Below are 15,400 nucleotides of genomic sequence, written 5' to 3'. Positions count from 1 at the left end.
GGGTGGACTCGGTGAGTATGTCAGTGGACTCGACGAGTTCACTGTCCAGAAAGCAGAAAATCAATTTTTCCAAGCTTTGAAAACAAGTAGCATCAAGTATAATGGAAAACAATCCTAGGCTCTGATACCACTGAAGGGTTTTGAGCATTCTAACACTCCTATAGTGTACATGCAACCCTAGATGCATTGGATCTATGTTTTCTCTATTATACATGCAAACTTTCAATTTTTCCAAGGTATCAACCTAACTAGCATACTATGGAGTATATACACTACAAAAATCTAGTTAGATGACTTACCTTTGTTGTAGCCTTGGAACCTTAAGCCTTTAAGAGCCTTGCACCCCAAGTGTGATGCCTCAAATGCTTCACACAACACCACAAACAATGGAGGACTTGAGAAGAGATTGTCTTGCACACACAAAATCGGCTAGCCTTCTTGAATCTCACTTAAGTGCCAATTTTAGTAGCCATGAGGTTTCTTATATAGTGTGACACAACTAGGGTTACACCATGTAAACCCTAATGTGCATGACCTTCCATATTCCTTATGCTCCATGGGTTTAAACCTCCATGGATCATCCATGGGTTGTCACATGGGTTTAGCCCAATATAAAGAATCATGGATCTTTGGCCCACTTTATAAGAATTGATGATTTACACAATCAGTCCCCATATATTTAATTAGTCTCTTTTGATAACAAAATTAATTCCAAATTGATTCTTGATCAATACTAATTAAATAATGTGATTTCATATTAATATATATTAGAACTTATAATATATTAATAAATCATAAATATCCTCTTCTCAAAAGTCCATCCTTCAGATTGTTCCGGTGCCATGCAACCCAAATGGACCATGCTACTCTCAGGTCAAGTACATACCAAATATAGTTATGGACTTAGACACCTTATCCAATAGTTTTCGCCCTCAAGATTTGGTGACACTACCTTTATGGAGCCCGCTGTACTATTTACACAGATCACAAGAGCCTGAGGTACTTGATGGATCAGCTGAATCTGAATATGAAAAAACGTCGGTGGTTGGACATGGTGAAGGATTATGAGTGTGAGATCCTTTACCATCCAGGAAAGGCCAATGTGGTGGCCGATGCTCTCAGCCGCAAGGCGGTCGAGGCTCCGATCATGGATACCTGCATGAGGATGACAGTGATTACTCCACACTTGGAGCAAATTAGGGAGGCTCATGTCTAGGCTATGAAGGAAGAGTACCGAAAGAGTAAGCACATAGCGGGTCAGGTGGATTCCTTCGATTATGATATCCGGGGTTTATCGACTCTCCATCGGAGAGTGTGGGTTCCTTATTGGGGATGTGCACGTCAGGTTCTGATGGAGGATGCGTACAAATCGAGGTTCTCCATTCATCCCAGGGCGACAGAGATGTATAAAGATCTCGGTCCTGATTATCGGTGGACCTGTATGAAACGGGACGTTGCATGGTACGTGGAGAGGTGCTTGACTTGCAGGAAAGTCAAGGCCGAACATCAGCGGCCTCACGGCAAGATGCAACCGTTAGACATTCCTGTTTGGAAGTGGGAAGAGATTACCATGGATTTCATTACGAAACTGAACCGAACAGCGCACATAGTAGATTTGATTTGGGTTATCATAGATCGATTGACCAAGAGCGCACACTTTATCCCAATTCAGGGGAGTATCCCCTTGGAGAAATTGGTTGACATTTATATTAGGGAGGTTGTGGCATGACATGGGGTGTCTGTTTCAATAATATCAGACAGGGATCTCCGATTCACTTCCAGGATTTGGAAGAGGTTTCACGAGGAGTTGGGTATCCGTCTGCATTTCAGCACGACCTTTCACCCACAGAAGGATGGTCAGAGCGAGCGGACCATCCAGACATTCGCGGATATGATGCGGGCATGTGTTCTGGACTTTGGCGGTATTTAGGATACGTATCTTCAGTTAGATGAATTTCCGTATAACAATAGCTACCACGCCAGCATTGATCGACCTCCTTTTAAGATGCTCTATAGGAGGAAATGCATGACCCCGATATGGTGGGGAGAGGTCGGTCAGCGAGTCATGATGAGTACTGAAGTGTTACTCAAGACCACCGAGTTGATTCAACTAGTTCGGAGTAGACTTCAGACAGTTCAGAGTCGGCAGAAGAGATATACCGATAAGAGCTGATCAGACCTGGAGTTTCAGGTTGGGGATATGGTTCTCTTGAAGGTGTCACCTTGGAAAGGTGGCATCCGATTCAGGAAGCGGGGCAAGCTGGTCCCCAGTTATATCGATTCTTTCAGGGTTATAGCCCACGTGGGTAGGGTAGCGTATCAGTTGGATCTTCCGGAGGAACTCAGTCAGTTTCACAGTACATTTCATGTATCTCAGCTACGGAAGTGTTTGGCTGATGATTCCACAATGGTTCTATTGGAGGATATTCAGGTGGACGACTGCCTAAACTACATTGAGAGGCCGGTAGCGATGCTCGATAGGGGACGAAGACCTTGAGGAACAAGGTTTTTAAGTTTGTAAAGGTGCAGTGGCAGCACTGCAAGTGTTCAAAATGGATATGGGAGCCGGAGGACTAGATGAGGGAGCATTACCAAGAGTTATTTTCGGCAGAGGACTTCGAGGACGAAGTCTGATTCAAGTAGGGGAGAATTGTAGCGCCTGAGTCGCCAAGTATGAAATTAATCTATTGTCCTATTTAATTAAACTAAATGGTGGTGAAGGGGTTCGTGAGTATGTTGGGCGTACATTTGGTACGCACGACGTACTCCTTGCATGCACATCCAGGGGAAAACCCTAATTTTTAACGTTTGCACCCTATTAAAGGTCCTTAAGTTCTTCAAGTGCATCAACCTTTCAACCTCTATTGCCTTTTAGTGCTAATATTGAAAACGTAGCCATCTTGAGTGCATTTTTGAGCTTAGGAGTTTCAAAAGAGGCAAAAGAGAAGAAGGAGCTTGTAGATCCTGAGTTTGTGCATTATTTCTAGCCTATTGAAGGTATAAAGTCTGAAACTTCTTCATTGTAAGCTTAGATCTAGACTTAGGGAAGATTTTAGCATCTTTTGGTCCCATAACTTGGTCTTTTGGAGTATGGGCTACTCCAGGCCATTTGGTCTGTCCTTTTGGACTCTTGGGAGTGCATAGATTCATAAAAATCGTATCTTGGAGGTTAAATCAATCATGAATGTGTTAGTGACCACCTAAGAGAGTTAGAGGGCTTAATTCATGGTTTGAGTCCCATTAAGGCATGCAAGTGCATAAAATTTGCAACTTTATGGCTTAAGACACTATTATGAGCTTGGATATAAGTTTTAGACGTTAGGGCTTAATGGATTAAGACTTGGGTGCAAGTTTGGGCTGATTGGCCAGTACGTCGGGCATACTCTAGAGTACGCTGCGCGTACTGGGCCAGTGCCCCGATTCCAGATCGTCATCAGCGTACGCTAGGCGTACGAGCCATGTACACCGCGCTTACGCAGTCTGTGGAATTAGAAAATTTATGGGCTTGAGTATTGTTGGGCTTTTGACTTGTTTAGGTTTGAGCCTTAGGCCGAACTGTTGTAGCAAGGCATTTGTGGGCTTTAGGGCATGTTGGGTACTCTTGGGTCATATTGGGCCTTAAAGGCCTTGTGGTTGGGCTTGGATGCCTTATTGGACTTGTATGGATTTGAGCCTTGGTGGGAGGGAGGCCCAATGAGGCAAGGGTGAAGAAACCCTTTTTTCCTTAAAGTCAAGAATGAGGTTTTGGACTTTTGGGTTAGTATACTGTCCTAATTTCTAAATAGGGTTTTATACTTGTGCCTTAGGGAGAGGATTGCATGAGTCATCCGTTGAGTGCGATTTGGTACCTTCAGTCTGAGGTGAATTTCCTTCACTGTATCTGTAGGTCGATGACACTAATGCTGACCCACTAGTTCCTTATGTAGTATGATGATTGTCTTCGCGACAACTGTTAGTTATGCCTATATTTACTTACTTGATGACTTTGTGATTCTTTGTTATGATATTATATGGTTGTGGTAGGGGTGAAATATATCCGGTATCCGGTTAAAATAGACCAAAGGGGATTGCAAGGACCCATATATGCTTGATAGTATTTGGTTGAAATAGACCGAAGGGGATTGCAAGCACCCAAATATGCTTGATAGTATCCAGTTGAAATAGACCGAAGGGGAATGCAAGCACCCAAATATGATTGGCTGTATGCTTGTATGGTATGTGGTATTTCGGGGGAACTCACTAATCTTTGTGCTTACAGTTTTAAGTTTATGTTTCAGGTACTTCAGTTCGCAGGGGAAGGGCCTGGCCTGATCGCACCGCATCACCATGTGATTTCCGCATTTCGAGATTTTGGGATTTTGTACTCTGATAATATGTTACCATGATACATTTTTGACTGATTTGATATAAGTATCGTATGTTTTGAATGAACTTAAAAACAAAAAAAAATATATGTATTCTGGGATGTTGCAAGGGCCTTCCGACATCGCTTTTTCATGATTTCAGAGATAGTTTGAGTCTTTACAAATTAAACCCCCCCCGCTCAAACTGCCAGGTGGAAGTGGTGTTAGTGTATATTCATTTTGGGTTATTATTGTTTGTATAGTCCATATATGTTATTATTGTTAGGCCTAAGGCCATGTACGTTTTGCATTTGTATTCTGTTTGTTCATAATGAGAGGGAAAGGAAATCATGTTTCCTCAATGATATGTCGTTTTTTCTTAATTTCTAATAGGAGTAGGAAAACTAAGATTAATTGGGTTATTTGGCTTTAAAACCCAACTTTATCTTGTACTTATAAGTAACATTTTTTCCTCTAGCTCCTTGCTATATTTTTTTCCTATTAAAAAAACTCAAATTGACTTGATTTATATATTTTTATATATTTCCCTTAAAAAGCATAATAGTCATGTTTCAACTTGAAAATAAAACTTTGTATAAAGTATTATTCACACAATCAAAGTGTTTGTATGGTGTGAAAAGTACTTAATCTTACAATTGTTTACATTCAGTATATAAAGTATTATAATTAATCAAGACAATATTCTCCCACTTTTATATAACTCCACATATAAATTTTGGAGAAAATCAGAAACCGTTTTGTATGGTGTGTGACCATCCAACCGCTTATTAGTTACATTTGTTCCTAAAATATAAGTGTTTTGCAATTTAGTAGATGAACACCGAAATATTATTCACAAAGACTTCTCTTTTTCGTTTTTTATAGTATACTATAGGTTATATAAATGTAGATATTGATAAAGAAATAAACATTAGAATCAAGTGATGCATAATCTTCAGTTGAAGATCTTATTTTCCACCATGTTTTCTGATATAACTCGTGGCATCAACATCCGATTTTGGTAACTCTCCAAAGATTCTTTCATAATGGAATTCTCGAGTGCTTTTTCATCTACCAAATATGGCACAATATATTTTTTCATATCATCATCTGAAATTTCAAGATGTCCTCCCGTAACTGTTACGAATTTGACCCTCCCAGCCTCGTCCAATGTCCTCAACCCGATCCAGTCTTCAATATATAGTCTTGTCTATACATACATAAATATAGTTAGTATTTCACAAAAAAATTAAGTATACTTCTACCATAAAACCCCTGGATGCATGGTCCATATCATAAATGAAATTGAAGAAATTTAAAGAGTGGTATTGTATAACCCATAAATGTATGGTTCATTGTTTGTAGACATAGGACGTGTTTGGCAAAACTAGATCGCAGCTTGTAGCTTGTAGCCAGAAGTTGATAGCTCATAGCTAGAAGCTGTAACTTTTATTTGTTATATGAGTATTTGGCAAAAGTAGCTCGAAACTTTTGAAATGTGTAAAATTACATAAAAAGACAATTGTTTAAAAAATATAAATATATAAATATATTTTAAGGACAATTATGGAAATTGATTGAGAAAGCTCAATAGCTAAACCCTCATATTCCTAAACAAAATTTTTTGTTTAAATCAAAATTTTTGTTGAAGTAAAAACTAGAAGCTCCCAAACTTTCGCTGCCCATGCCCATATATAAGTGAAAATCAATAATCAAGGAAAGTATCGACGATAAGTTGTATTGTATAACTCATTGATGTATGGTGCAAAAATTGGGATCTTTGGATTCGCTAATGAGTAATGTTGTACAACCCATTTTTTAAAAATAAATATAATTTAATTCTAAACTACTTGAAATTCCATTTGTTTCTAAGACAAGACTTGAAATCTCGACCTTAAGGAGGGAGGACAACACTTATACTACAGGGCTAGAAGCCCTTTGGTGTACAACTGATTGATGCATTGTTTGTATATACATGAATGAAAATCAAGATTTCGGGATGCATATGCTTTGATGACTTCTAACATACAAGTCAGAGATGCATAAAGATTTACCTCTTGTGTTGGAAGTAATGGCTCCCAAGATCCATCAGGGAAGTATCCAAACCAAGAACTTTCTTTTGGTATCAAAACTGAATCTGAATCATCCTGGATCACATTTTAAGAGAGAAACTACATCAAATAGTTGATTATGTTATAGTAACTTCTACCTTATGTAGTAAAATTTGTACATCGCTACCAAAATAGAGAAGAGATACATAATATTACCATTATAAGCACCAAATTTTGTAAGCTAGTGAACCTTTCTTTGTATGTGGCATTTTTTTCAAACTCGTTATTTAGCTTTGGTAGGAATTTACACCCTTCTCGATACCCATCAAGATCCTACAAAATGAAATGATGATTTAGTCCTTCAAGTTAATATGTTGTGATGTAGAGATAAATAAGTATTTGTACTCACAGTGGGGATCTTGATGTAATTTGATGGGGCAAAGTTTTCCTGTATAGAAAATATCAAGTTTCAAGCAAATCCCAAGAAAGAATATAAAATCTTACATGCAAAATAAGAAATTCTTTATCAAAATGTTTGTGAGGATGAACAAATGTATTTATTGTCAAGAGTCTTATTTGAGGTAGAAAATTTCATACAAAATTTGGTCGTGTGAGATTATGCACTTCTTCATTTTTGAAATCTTAATGGCACATAATTTTTATAAGGGATAAACGCAAGAAATATCAACATCCTTTTATAATGTTTTGTATTATAGGTTCCTACTTTCATTTATCACAACTTTGTACATTAATTTTTTCTTATTAAGACGTTATATGTTGAAAAAATCTACTTAATATAGTGGTGAAATTGATCTGTATTTGGATAATATTATAATAATTGGGTAGATTTTTTAAATTACAATGTTGTAATAAGAAGAAACGAAAGTAGGTACTATGATGCTATCATAAACAAATCATTAAAATACATTGTGATTTCTTACATAGTTACATTTAACCCATTCATAAATGTTTCAATATTAAAAAAATTCCTAAATATCCTTTGATGATCATAAAAAGATTGTGGAAATTGGCTATCGACAAGCCCTGATGTTGCTTGAGCATGATGTTGCTTGATATGTATATTTAACACTTAGTAATATGTTCTTATTTATAATCCTGTCAATATTAGAGGCGTAAGATATTTGACTTTCCGTAGCATATCATGCTTTTGTACGTCAATAAATAAGTCGTTAGAAAATCTTTTCAATATAGTTATGTTGTTATCTTGACTTCTGTTCATTTCGAAATCCTCTGTATTAGAATTCGATAACATCAATTTGAAATTATTATTATACCAATTTTTCCGATTACATGTTCTTCATCTTTAGTTTATAATTCATTATATTCCATATTTTGGCATTTGTTTGATCTGGATTTTCCCTTTCAGAAGACATGCCCATTTCATTGATTAAATTGTCATATAGCATAAGGGTATTGCATCATACTCATATTTTATCCAAATCTTATACAATATAGGAAAAAATGCAAGAAATATTAATGCACATTTCAAACTTTCTATAATAGCTATGCACTTTCAGTTTTCCTATTATAGAAATGTACCTTCAGTGTTTTCTTATTACAACATTGTACTTTAAAATTATTTCGTATTAGGGCACTGCACTTTAGAACATCAACCAATTATAGCAGTGGATAACCTAGTACACTTTAAACCGGTCATCCCAATGATATAGTGCGTATGTTTTGTCAAATTCCAATAAGAAATGATTTGATAGTACAATGTCGTAATAAGAAGAAATGAAAGTATAGTGCAATAATAAAAATATTGAAAGTAAATTATTGTTTCCTACATTTAGGTTAGGTTAGGAGGAAGATATGAAATTTAACCTGGACAAAGTCGCTATAAACCACCAAATCTATCAAATCAGCCAGAAGAGTACACAAGAAACCCGACTGCATAATGAAAACAAAATCTTTGTGAACAAAATGTTACATTGATTTTTGTGGTCGAATCCAATACAAGTGTATTTCTTGAAAATATCTGAGACTTACACCACAAAATGGAATTGATGCTTCCCCGGCATGAGGACCTGCTAATGATATGTAATTTTTCACCTATTATAACCAGTTGATACATGGTCACATCATTCGTATCAGTGCATAAATTGGCAAAAAATGAAACAGTTTTTGCACAAATAAGAATTTAACCAAGGTAACTTGTTTTCGTTACACTGTTACATACACATGTTGGTACTAAAATGAAACATGGCTGTATATTTGGTATAAAACCTCTTTTATGCATAAATAAAAAAACACCAAACATTGTTGGATAAATTGCAATTTTTGTCCCAAATATTGGTATCGGTCTAGGTCCAATGCATGCAAAATGCATCATTTCGTGTCATGTTATAAGAAATGCGGCTTATAATTATAATTTTACAGTTTTAACATATGTACTCACCGGCGGTGCTTCATCACAAAATTCAAGAACTCCTCGTCCAACCATGTTACCCTACACAATGTCAAAATCACAAGCACTTATACATTTTTCACTTGTTTCGGATTTCACCCTTCGTATTAAAAAATAAAATCAGAAATTAAAAAAAAACTTTGGTGGTCACCTCTTACCATAAAGGAAAGTGTAATTACTATGTAAATTATGGCACCTTCCAATATATTTTAAGCTATACTAGCGACTTCTATAGAGTTATCCGTTTTATTGATAAACTATCTCGCCGTTGCTCTTTTGGGGAAGCCAATTTTTTCATTAGAATGTCGTTTTTTAAGAAAAAAATGAAATTAGGTTAGATACAAGAAATAGCAACATGCTTTTAATGATTTGTTTATTATGACATCCTGCTTTCATTAATTTCTATTAAAAAATTATAGTTTGAAAAACTATCATTCAAAGCATTATCTCAGATAAAAACCAACTTTCATTGCTATAATTAGGAAGATTTTTCAAAATTTATTGTCTTAATAAGAAAAAAAATCACAAGTACAACATGGGAGATGTTTCAAAGTGCAACCATTTAACAAAGAGTAAAGATTGAAAGGACAATGTTGTACTAAAAATAAATAAAAGTAAGATGCTATAATACATAAATAAATCGAAGTATGTTGTCATTTATCCCATTTAGCCCAAAGTCAATAACAAGATATAAATGTTGTGTTTATGTAAAAAACAAATTAACATACTAATCGTCCTTACTTGGGAAAGTGAAACTATGTTGTAACCTTTACTGAGTTCACTCATATTCTTCACCTGATATTTACGAAAAGTATATACAATTAGAAACATGCAAGTTTGGGATGCCTAAAAAGTAAAATAAAGAAATGTATTTGTATTAGTTTCATTACCTTTTCACAAGCAATTTCCGTCTATAGTACACACAATGCAATAACCCCAAGTCAAACTTATTTTTCCAAAAACTAGAAGGCATTTTGAAATTTTTTTTATGAGAATAGATGGTGGATAAATCACCTGTTTGTCAAATGGCATAAACCAAGAATCCAATATTCCATTCCCTATTTCTCTACAAACAATGCGCTTTACAATATTAAAAAAAAATACACATTTTAATAGGGGGTTAAAAGAGGGTGTACATGCAATATCCATGACTATTAGACCACTCGCTTAAATGTTCAATGAATTGTTTAAGTCCTTCGTTGCTGCAACTATCCGCAATGCCTATAAACAAATATACATGCACAAAGTAGAAACTTAGAAAAAGTTTCTATAACTATAAGCTATATATGCAATAAACAACAATGTTCATTTTATTTATTATAGCAACCTACTTCTATTTTCCATACCATAACTTTGTAATTTGAAAAATCTAACAATCATAACAATGTCAACCAAATACAAAACAATTTTCAATGTTCGGTAGATTTTTTAAAGTACAATATATTAATAAGAAAAAGAAATTGGAAGTAAATTTTTGTGATAGAAAGAAACAGAAGTAGAATGTTATAATACACAAATAAATATTGATAGTTCTTGCATTTAGTTTTAATTATAAATAGTTAAACAAAACATACGGAAAATAGGAAGCTTCCCCCAATAAGCTATGTATGAGGTCACATTGTTTACCGTTCTCATGATCGGTTAAAACATTTATAAAAATAACTAACAATCTATAGCCTTATGTCAGAAATCACTACTAAAAGGCACATTCAAACATCCCCTTCATAGCAAGATTGTATGTCAAAACATTGGCACTTTTTTAGAACATATTACACACCACCCTACTCTTAAATTTACACCTTTCATCTCATGTGAGACTTTAACCATCAACCTTTGGTTGAGGGGAACCTATCACTCTCGATACTTTAGGCTAAATACCTTACGTCAAAACATGACCAAAAGCATGAATTTTACGAAAGCAATACATGAATTTATTTTTTGATTTGAGAAGCATGCATATTTAAAATTTCGGCGCAAAAGTGTACTGCATTTATACATATTTTAATCATTTAAAAATTTTCAAATTTTATTCAATATATATATATATATATATATATATATATATATATATATATATATATATATATATATATTGGGGGGTTAAAATTTAAATATAAAAAACTAATTGAATAAGATGAATAATATACTAATAAACAGAATAAAATAATATAATGGGTAATTAAAAGTCTTGCAATGATAGAAAATTTCCTTAAAAAGGTTTGGTGACATTGATACTATACATGTACTTACAAGAATGCTAGAAGCTAAGAAATGGATAATTGTTTGTATAAGTAATAAACTTTTGTAACTGTATACATTTAATTACTATTTTTTTTTTTGGGATCTATATTCTAACTTGGGATCTACACGTACAAAATATTTAGTAACTAAATATGTACAGCTGTAAAGGATTGTTATCTTTATAAGTAATTAATTTTATTTTAATACAGTCAAACACAAAACATTTCGTAAGTTTGAATGGAGAGTGATATGCCGCGGTGTTGTCTTTGTAACACCATGTGCTTAAAAGTAAATATATCAGTAATGTATAATAAGTATTTTAAATAAATAATATTTATTTATATGTAAACATAATCTAACTTTTCCCTTTTGTATCAAATATTTTTTTAAAAAATCTCTATATCCAAATTGGAAGAAGAATGTTGTCAAATATCAATGATGAAACTTTTGATAGACCCAGTCGATGGATTTATGGACCTCAAACAAAATCCCCATGGTAGGTGCTTTAAGATATAAAATCAGCTGTTGTATAAAAGTCAAATAATCCATAACAAAGCAATCAAATAAAACCATCAAACGATACACGAACAAGATCTAAGCACGAATCAACATAAGAATAAATACAAGAAACCCCATAACTTACTTTCCTACGATAAACAATAAAAATACAAAAGCAGTAGAACAACTCAAGGGTTTTTAACAAGATCGGCCGACTAAGGTCCATGAAACTCCAAATCGGATTATGCAATGATTAATATAGGAAGGGAAACACTTACCATGAAAGACAACAAAAGGGGTAGAATGTATGATTACGGGAAGCGAAGTGAAGATGATAAAGAATCTTATTACTGCAGCAGAAGCCATAAAAGGAAACTTTACGTGGAGTAAGAACGATCAAAAGGTTAGAAACACAACTCTTTCTGGAGTGTAATCTGGCTTGGTGAGGATGCAAGTGTGGGTCGATTGCAATTAACGAATATTGAAGCTCATCTTGAAGTTGATAGTTTCTATTAGACGAATTCTGGTCCTACTTAGTTTTTGTTGTTTTCGCAAAAGGGAAATGTAATGATCAATAATGTATTAAACGAGGTTCATCGTAAAGGAATGTAAAACAATTTTATGATTTTAATAAGGGTAATTGATGTAATATTGTTTAAACCATGCAACGCATATGTTATCATTTATTATTTATTTATTTAATTTTAAATTGAATGATTTAAGTGTAACAATTTTATTATCTTTATTGTTTTATGTAATATTTATATAAAATGTTCGATCATATGTTTATAGGTAAGCTAATAAAAAATATATATGAAAGCGTTTTGAAATAATTAAAGACTATAGGGGTGTCGAACGGGTAAAATTTTCGGGTTTCGGGTAGAACGGGTATTTCCTGAAGAAAATAATATCCGATACCCGACCTATATTGTAATTCGGGTTTTCGGGTATTCGAGTATGAGGTCGAGTCGGGTAATTTTCGGTCATACCCGAAAATTTCTTAAGTGACACTTATTGATAATTTTTTTTACATGTTGGTTGGTTTAATAAAGAATTAACAACTACAATTAAAATAAGAAAAGAAAAAGGCATGAATATGATTAGCATGGAATAATAGGTCTAAACACAACAAAAAAAATCTAAATAATTAAAGTCTAAACACAACAAAAAAAGTCTAACCACAACCCAACTAAACAATAAAAGTCTAAACATAACAAAAGAGTAAAATTCATAAGTCATAACCCAACTCCAAACATAAAAGTCTAAACATAACAAAAAGAGTAAAATTCATAAGTCATAACCCAACTCAAAACATAAAAGTCCAAACATAACAAAAAAAAGTCTTGCATCTTCACGTTGCCATATTCATTTCCATATTCAATCCGAGCTCTAATTAGACGTACCAACTTCTACCAATCCTATACAAATAGTATAAGCATTAAAAGGACAAAATTATACTTTCAACAATCTTAAGAGTCAAAGAACTCCTATACGAATCCAAAACCCTCCCGCTAGTGCTAAAAAAAGATTCTGAAGCCACAGTTGAGACGGGAATGGCAAACAAATCTTTAGCCATCAAGGATAGAATCGGAAATCTTGGACTATTCACTTTCCACCACTCTAAAATGTTAAACATTGACAAATCTTCTTCAACACTTTCTTTCAAATATTTTTCTAACTCGCCAATTGATTCAACTATGTTTGTTTTCATCTTTTCTCTTAGTTTATTTCTCAATGGTGGTTTTGGTGCCGTAGCATCCGGATTTTGGCGTTTCCCTAAAATCAACGATGAATTACTAGACCCGGTAGTACTAGAAGTAGTACTTGGAGAATGAATTCTAATGTAATCATTATATAATTCATACATAGAATCCATAATATATTTCTTTTTCTCCTCCATCTTTTCTTTTCCATAACGATCCTCAAGTAGTTAACCAAATACTTTACTTTGTTCCTCGGGTCAAGAATCAAAGCAAAGTAGAGCAACAAATTCATTTTTTCTACGTCGCCAAAATACTTATCAAACTTTACTCTCATTTCCAATGCAATATCACAAAGGCTAGCATCGGAAATAGCATCATCCAAGAGTGTACGAATGGAATAAATATCTTCAATGCACGTGTTTGATGTCACATATAGTGTCCCGGAAATCCTTTCAGTAACATCACAAAATGGTTTTAAAAAATGACACAAATGCCTAACATGTTGCCAATCGCTCGGTGAATGAATCGATAAACCCGCCTTTTCAATGTCGGGACGAAACTCATATTCCTCTAGATCGTATCTCTCAAAAGTTTTTTCATAAGCTTGGGCAATATTCAACATACGATAAGTAGAGTTCCATCTTGTTGGAACATCTCTTACCAAGTGTTTCGTTGTACCCGGACTAACAAGCTTAGCAAACTTGGTGAATTTGCCAATTCTTGAAGGTGATTGCCTAATCCACTTTACCACCCATCTAATTATCTCAACCGACTTATCAACCTTTTTAATACCATCTTGCACCACCAAGTTTAAAATGTGGGCAACACATCTCATGTGTGTCCATTTCCCATTTAAGAGACACTTGTTGGAATTTTGAAAGATTTTTTTAAAAAACTCAATTGCCACGTCATTAGCACACTTGGGTTGTGAACGGAAATTGTGAAAACATTTTTTATTCCCAAATCTATTAAACATTTATCAATCACTAATCCAATATCAACCCCACGATGACTCTCTTGAGAACAAAAAGCTCAACACTTTTTTTTCAATTTCCATTCATTGTCTACAAAGTGGGCGGTGAGACACATATAACTTGATTGCTGTGTAGAAGTCCAAGTATCGGTGGTCAAACAAATCCTACCAATGTTTTTTTAATAAAACTTCAGAATTTTTCTTTTTCTTCTTGAAACAATTGGTAGGTATCGGTTGTACTTGTACTTCTACATGGAATTTTAAACATTGGTTGAGTAACACTATTGTAATATTTAAAGCCCGCACCTTCCACAAAACTAAATGGAAGTTCATCAACTACTAACATGTGTGCCAAAGCCTTCCTACTCTCTTTTTGATCAAATTTCCAAGATGTTAATTTGTTTTCATCACAAAAAGCTATTTGTGTTTGCCCGGCATTTACTTTGGCTAAGTAAGGCACACATTTGCTTAAATGAGTTAAAAGATTTTTGGTACCATACCCTTTCCCTTCACACTTGTATCGCCCGAAACCACAATGCATACATTTCGATCTTTCAACACCCTCTTTGTCCGTAAATCTTTCGAATTCATCCCAAACTTTGGATCTTGGTTTGTACTTTTTTGGTCGTGTCTCATTTACTACTGGAACTGAATCATTGGTTGGGCTTTCAAGGTTAATCGTCTCATCTTCAACATACTCATTCGTTTCAGACATCTAAAAGTATATAAAAAAGTTAATAAAATATAAACAAAAACAGTTAACAAAAAGAAAACAACAAAAAAAGTTATACAAAACAAACATATAATATGTCAAATTCTAAATCTTTTCATGGACAAGAAAGCAACAAATAACACTTCTATCATTGTCAATATCTAAATTCTAAATCTTTTGACAGCTTTATACAACAAACATCTATACAAAGGAATTCAAGTCCATTCCATTTTTTTGTAGAACATATACATCAAACATTAAACATTTATACATCAAACATTTGACAGCTTTATACATCAAACATCTATTTTTTTGATTTTTTTGCAGCAAATCAACTTATATTTTTGATACAGGAAAGAGACAATACTAAAACAACTTTTCTGATTTCATTCATAAAACTCACAAAATGCAATTACAGGAACTTAAATACGTAACTTGAGCATAAACTAAG

At 34.0% G+C, this 15,400-nt stretch overlaps 2 protein-coding genes across 3 annotated transcripts; both read right to left on the bottom strand.

The window, feature by feature from the left end:
- Window positions 1-5,030: 5,030 nt before the first annotated feature.
- Window positions 5,031-12,096, bottom strand: LOC145167710 (uncharacterized). 2 transcript variants are annotated; one of them, XM_079086945.1, is made up of 12 exons: window positions 11,840-12,095; window positions 9,959-10,043; window positions 9,837-9,888; window positions 9,713-9,733; window positions 9,564-9,617; window positions 8,814-8,864; window positions 8,405-8,467; window positions 8,240-8,305; window positions 6,804-6,842; window positions 6,611-6,727; window positions 6,398-6,490; window positions 5,031-5,553 (listed from the first exon to the last, which is right to left on the bottom strand). In XM_079086945.1, exons 1-12 carry the CDS (start codon window positions 11,925-11,927, stop codon window positions 5,299-5,301), a joined length of 984 nt encoding a protein of 327 aa, XP_078943071.1. In that variant the 5' UTR covers window positions 11,928-12,095; the 3' UTR covers window positions 5,031-5,298. The 2 variants fall into 2 exon arrangements, with proteins under 2 accessions (XP_078943071.1, XP_078943072.1); XM_079086946.1 differs by lacking the exon at window positions 9,713-9,733 and having other exon boundaries at window positions 11,840-12,096.
- Window positions 12,097-12,999: 903 nt separating this feature from the next.
- On the bottom strand, window positions 13,000-14,099 carry LOC145164987 (zinc finger BED domain-containing protein RICESLEEPER 2-like). Its single transcript, XM_079083627.1, has 2 exons — window positions 13,504-14,099; window positions 13,000-13,399 (listed from the first exon to the last, which is right to left on the bottom strand). Exons 1-2 carry the CDS (start codon window positions 14,097-14,099, stop codon window positions 13,000-13,002), a joined length of 996 nt encoding a protein of 331 aa, XP_078939753.1.
- Between the last annotated feature and the right edge of the window lie 1,301 nt (window positions 14,100-15,400).

This window comes from Lactuca virosa, chromosome 3 (genome assembly GCF_052849685.1).
Source record: "Lactuca virosa cultivar CGN04683 chromosome 3, Lactuca_virosa_CGN04683_v6, whole genome shotgun sequence".
Taxonomy (NCBI): Eukaryota; Viridiplantae; Streptophyta; class Magnoliopsida; order Asterales; family Asteraceae; genus Lactuca; species Lactuca virosa.
Note: the sequence above shows the minus strand (reverse complement) of the source record. Positions and strands in the feature narration are given on the sequence as shown.

Excerpts from the sequence above, each read along its gene's own strand:
- LOC145164987 (XM_079083627.1), bottom strand. The coding sequence starts at position 14,099 with ATGAGATGTGTTGCCCACATTTTAAACTTGGTGGTGCAAGATGGTATT. Across the intron at positions 13,400-13,503 it reads GACCCGAGGAACAAAGTAAA|AATTCATTCTCCAAGTACTA; the intron begins GTATTTGGTTAA and ends TGATTACATTAG.
- LOC145167710 (XM_079086945.1), bottom strand. The coding sequence starts at position 11,927 with ATGGCTTCTGCTGCAGTAATAAGATTCTTTATCATCTTCACTTCGCTT. Across the intron at positions 9,889-9,958 it reads AATAGTCATGGATATTGCAT|AGAAATAGGGAATGGAATAT; the intron begins GTACACCCTCTT and ends CATTGTTTGTAG. Across the intron at positions 9,618-9,712 it reads CGGAAATTGCTTGTGAAAAG|GTGAAGAATATGAGTGAACT; the intron begins GTAATGAAACTA and ends CGTAAATATCAG.